Source organism: Puntigrus tetrazona, chromosome 11 (assembly GCF_018831695.1).
Source record: "Puntigrus tetrazona isolate hp1 chromosome 11, ASM1883169v1, whole genome shotgun sequence".
Classification (NCBI taxonomy): domain Eukaryota; kingdom Metazoa; phylum Chordata; class Actinopteri; order Cypriniformes; family Cyprinidae; genus Puntigrus; species Puntigrus tetrazona.
The window spans coordinates 8,623,504-8,626,038 of record NC_056709.1 but is presented as its reverse complement, the minus strand read 5'-3'; the positions used below and the strand labels follow the sequence as shown (position 1 = coordinate 8,626,038).

The 2,535-nt window shown below is 40.2% G+C and overlaps 1 protein-coding gene across 1 annotated transcript in view; it reads right to left on the bottom strand.

The window, feature by feature from the left end:
- Nucleotides 1-2,535, bottom strand: part of LOC122353989 (transcription factor SOX-13-like) — a 20,614-nt gene that overhangs the window by 11,458 nt on the left and 6,621 nt on the right. The window contains exon 3 of the mRNA XM_043251941.1: nt 2,262-2,348. Within this exon, the coding sequence (XP_043107876.1) occupies nt 2,262-2,348 (87 nt within the window). The remainder of the gene's footprint in view (nt 1-2,261; nt 2,349-2,535) is intronic.

Below are 2,535 nucleotides of genomic sequence, written 5' to 3'. Positions count from 1 at the left end.
TTAATTAAATATTCTAACCATAACTTATATCTTAGTATCAATTACAATGACAATCAATGACAAAATGTGTAGATGAATTCAAAGCTTTCATGGAGATAAAGTATAATTTCCAGTTATTACTGCGAATAAAATACATAAATATATGTATTTCTGTAAATAAACTGTAACGTTAAACAAAAAAATTATTACACATTAAAAATAGGTTGCTAAAAATAAAACAAAAAAATCTTGTTTTCCATCTGGGCCTGCAGAAAAAAAAAACGAAACAAAAAACTTGTTGTTGTGCCTGATAAAAACACATTATATCGAAAAATGCACTCCGTCCAGATGTTTTTGACCAAATTCATCAGTAAATGCATCTGATCATTGCTGGTGGACATACCCACAAACCACCATTATTACAAAGTGTCATTCAGAATACCTACAGTACCGACTAGTTTATGAGCATTTGTAGCTTTGCACGTCCCTAGCACAGTCAGTAAGACTCACTCATTAAAACGTGAATAGACCTCTGACACAATATACTCTAGATGCCCTAAGTCTAGAGTTGACAGAAGGTGTTTATACACACACATAAGAAAACACGCCAGGCTCATCAATCACAACCGAAGGCTTTTTACCTTGCCTACTGAAAGTTCAGCTTTGGATCAATAAGTGGTTTCCTCTCTCTCTAAACATCCTAAGGCTGCCTTTACTGCCTTGCCTCATGTCACAAACCACAGTAATTAACCAATTTGTAACAATGTAATACCTGTCAAGCAGCTCTCACTGCTAATTAATGACTGGGCTTAAAAGATAAATCCCTAAAGCAGCACAGTGCTGTGTTACATGAGGGAGAGAAGGAGAGAAAGAGCTTAGCCCGAGGCTCTTATTGTCCATTACCACTTTTCTTTCCATCTTTTCTTCTCCCATTCTGTCTCTTTTGCACTGTAATCATCTCCTATGTGGTTAACACGGGCAGTTCTTTACTGTACGATATATTTTGTCGACTTCATAAAGTACAATGCATCTGTTCTATTAAATGCATAGATCTGGTTCTGAACACTGGTCAATACAGTGCTTCAGTTGTGCAAAAATAGACGATATATTTCTGTATCACCATGTCACTATGCAGCTCTCATCTTCCCATAATGGTTCCGTATTGGCATCTATAGTGTATCATGGACAAAAGTTTCTTCATAGCAGAAAAAAGCAGTAAGAATCTCCAAATGGTTCTTTTATGGTATCACTCTGAAAAGCCCCTGTTATATGTTGAGATCAACTATCAACCTTGGTTTAATTTCAGGGAAAATACCTGCTAATGGCAAAATTGCTTGTAATGAATTTGCTAGGAGCAATTTAAGCACTTTTGCTACCATTTTCGAACAAAACGCCCTTTTGCCAAAAACCCATCTCCCAAAGACATCTCAGCAAAGCCAAACGCGAACATACAGTACAAAATGATTCAGTGTTTCTAATTAGTTAACAAAAAAAAAGTCCTCTGACTTCTTCTTTGCTATCAGTACATTTTACGTGTAATATTAAATGCTTTCAGCACCTAATTTAAAACGACCTACTAGTTTGTATATACTTGTGTGTCCATTTCTGATCTTAAAGGGTATTCACACACAGAGAGGGGACAGTGTCGAGGGCCCTTTCCAACCGCTAGTCATCGGTGGTCGTGGCGGGGATGCTCTCTTACTGAAATGTCAACACAGTAGGGTTACCGCACCGACGGCTTGATCAATGGCGCTCCCTTTTCTGCTCCAGGAGCGAGAACAAGCTTCGTTTGATTAAATATTTCTGAGTCGCTTAATGAAGTACATGTACTCCCGAGTTAGCCTCGCGAACACGCCGCTAATGCGAGGAAGGTGTATGGAGGCTTGTTAAAGTGACAGTGGAGTGTGTTCCCGCTACGGCTGAGTGACCTAACAGGATGTATCATTAACCGTGCTAACATGAGCGAGGCTGTTGCTTAGCAAGTCATCCCGGCAGATCATTAACCGGGGCCGGCGAAGAGGCTAGCGCTAGGTGGTTTAGCATACCTGTGCTTTCGGAGCGCTTGAAGATGTCTTGGGTGACATTTGATACGTACAATTATAACTGTGATTATTCTAATCTAGAACCGCAAAACCAGCTCTTCTGACACAACAGCCAATTGAAACAGCGAATACTTTGGTTTTGTATCACGTAAAAAAAGAGACACAACAGGTATATCAACCGTCCGGCGCAACACGCATACACTCTGAGGTCACATGAAGACACAAAGTCTTTCGTTTTACCTTTGATCTCTCCAAAGTTACCAGAACCCATGGCCAATAGCTTGTCCTTCCAGTCCTTAGACAACAGCCTCTCAATACTGGGGGCCTCTGGAGGGGAGATAGACAGAGAGAGAGAGAGAAAGAGAGAGAGAGAAAGAAAGAGAATTACCACAGGCAGGCAACATCACAATATAGCTCATTTAAAGTCCATTTGCTGTAATAAAGGCCCGTCTCTCTAATGGCACCAACAGTAGGGCAGGAGGAAGAGAGGATGGAGAGAGAAGGAGAGAGAAAG